This window comes from Trichinella spiralis, assembly GCF_000181795.1.
Source record: "Trichinella spiralis strain ISS 195 chromosome Unknown Scfld2269, whole genome shotgun sequence".
Lineage (NCBI taxonomy): Eukaryota > Metazoa > Nematoda > Enoplea > Trichinellida > Trichinellidae > Trichinella > Trichinella spiralis.
This window is the reverse complement of record NW_003529208.1, coordinates 1-204: the sequence shown is the minus strand read 5'-3', so window position 1 is coordinate 204 and position 204 is coordinate 1. Positions and strand designations below refer to the sequence as shown.

Sequence of the window (204 nt, the reverse complement as noted above, 5' to 3'; positions counted from 1 at the left end):
TCGCTCTACCGGATAAAATTGTTACAAACAAATGCCAGCTATCCTGAGGGAAACTTCGGAAGGAACCAGCAACTAGATGGTTCGATTAGTCTTTCGCCCCTACACTCAAGTCAGACGAGTGATTTGCACGTCAACACCGCTACGAACTTCCACCAGAGTTTCCTCTGGCTTCATTCTGCTCAAGCATAGTTCACCATCTTTCGG

The 204-nt window shown here is 47.1% G+C and overlaps 1 protein-coding gene across 1 annotated transcript; it reads left to right on the top strand.

Moving 5' to 3' along the window:
- Positions 1 to 76: 76 nt before the first annotated feature.
- On the top strand, positions 77 to 204 carry Tsp_14902 (conserved hypothetical protein; the record flags this gene model as incomplete). Its single annotated transcript, XM_003368558.1, has 1 exon — positions 77 to 204. A coding segment is annotated over exon 1 (128 nt), but the record flags the coding sequence as incomplete, so codon positions are not given.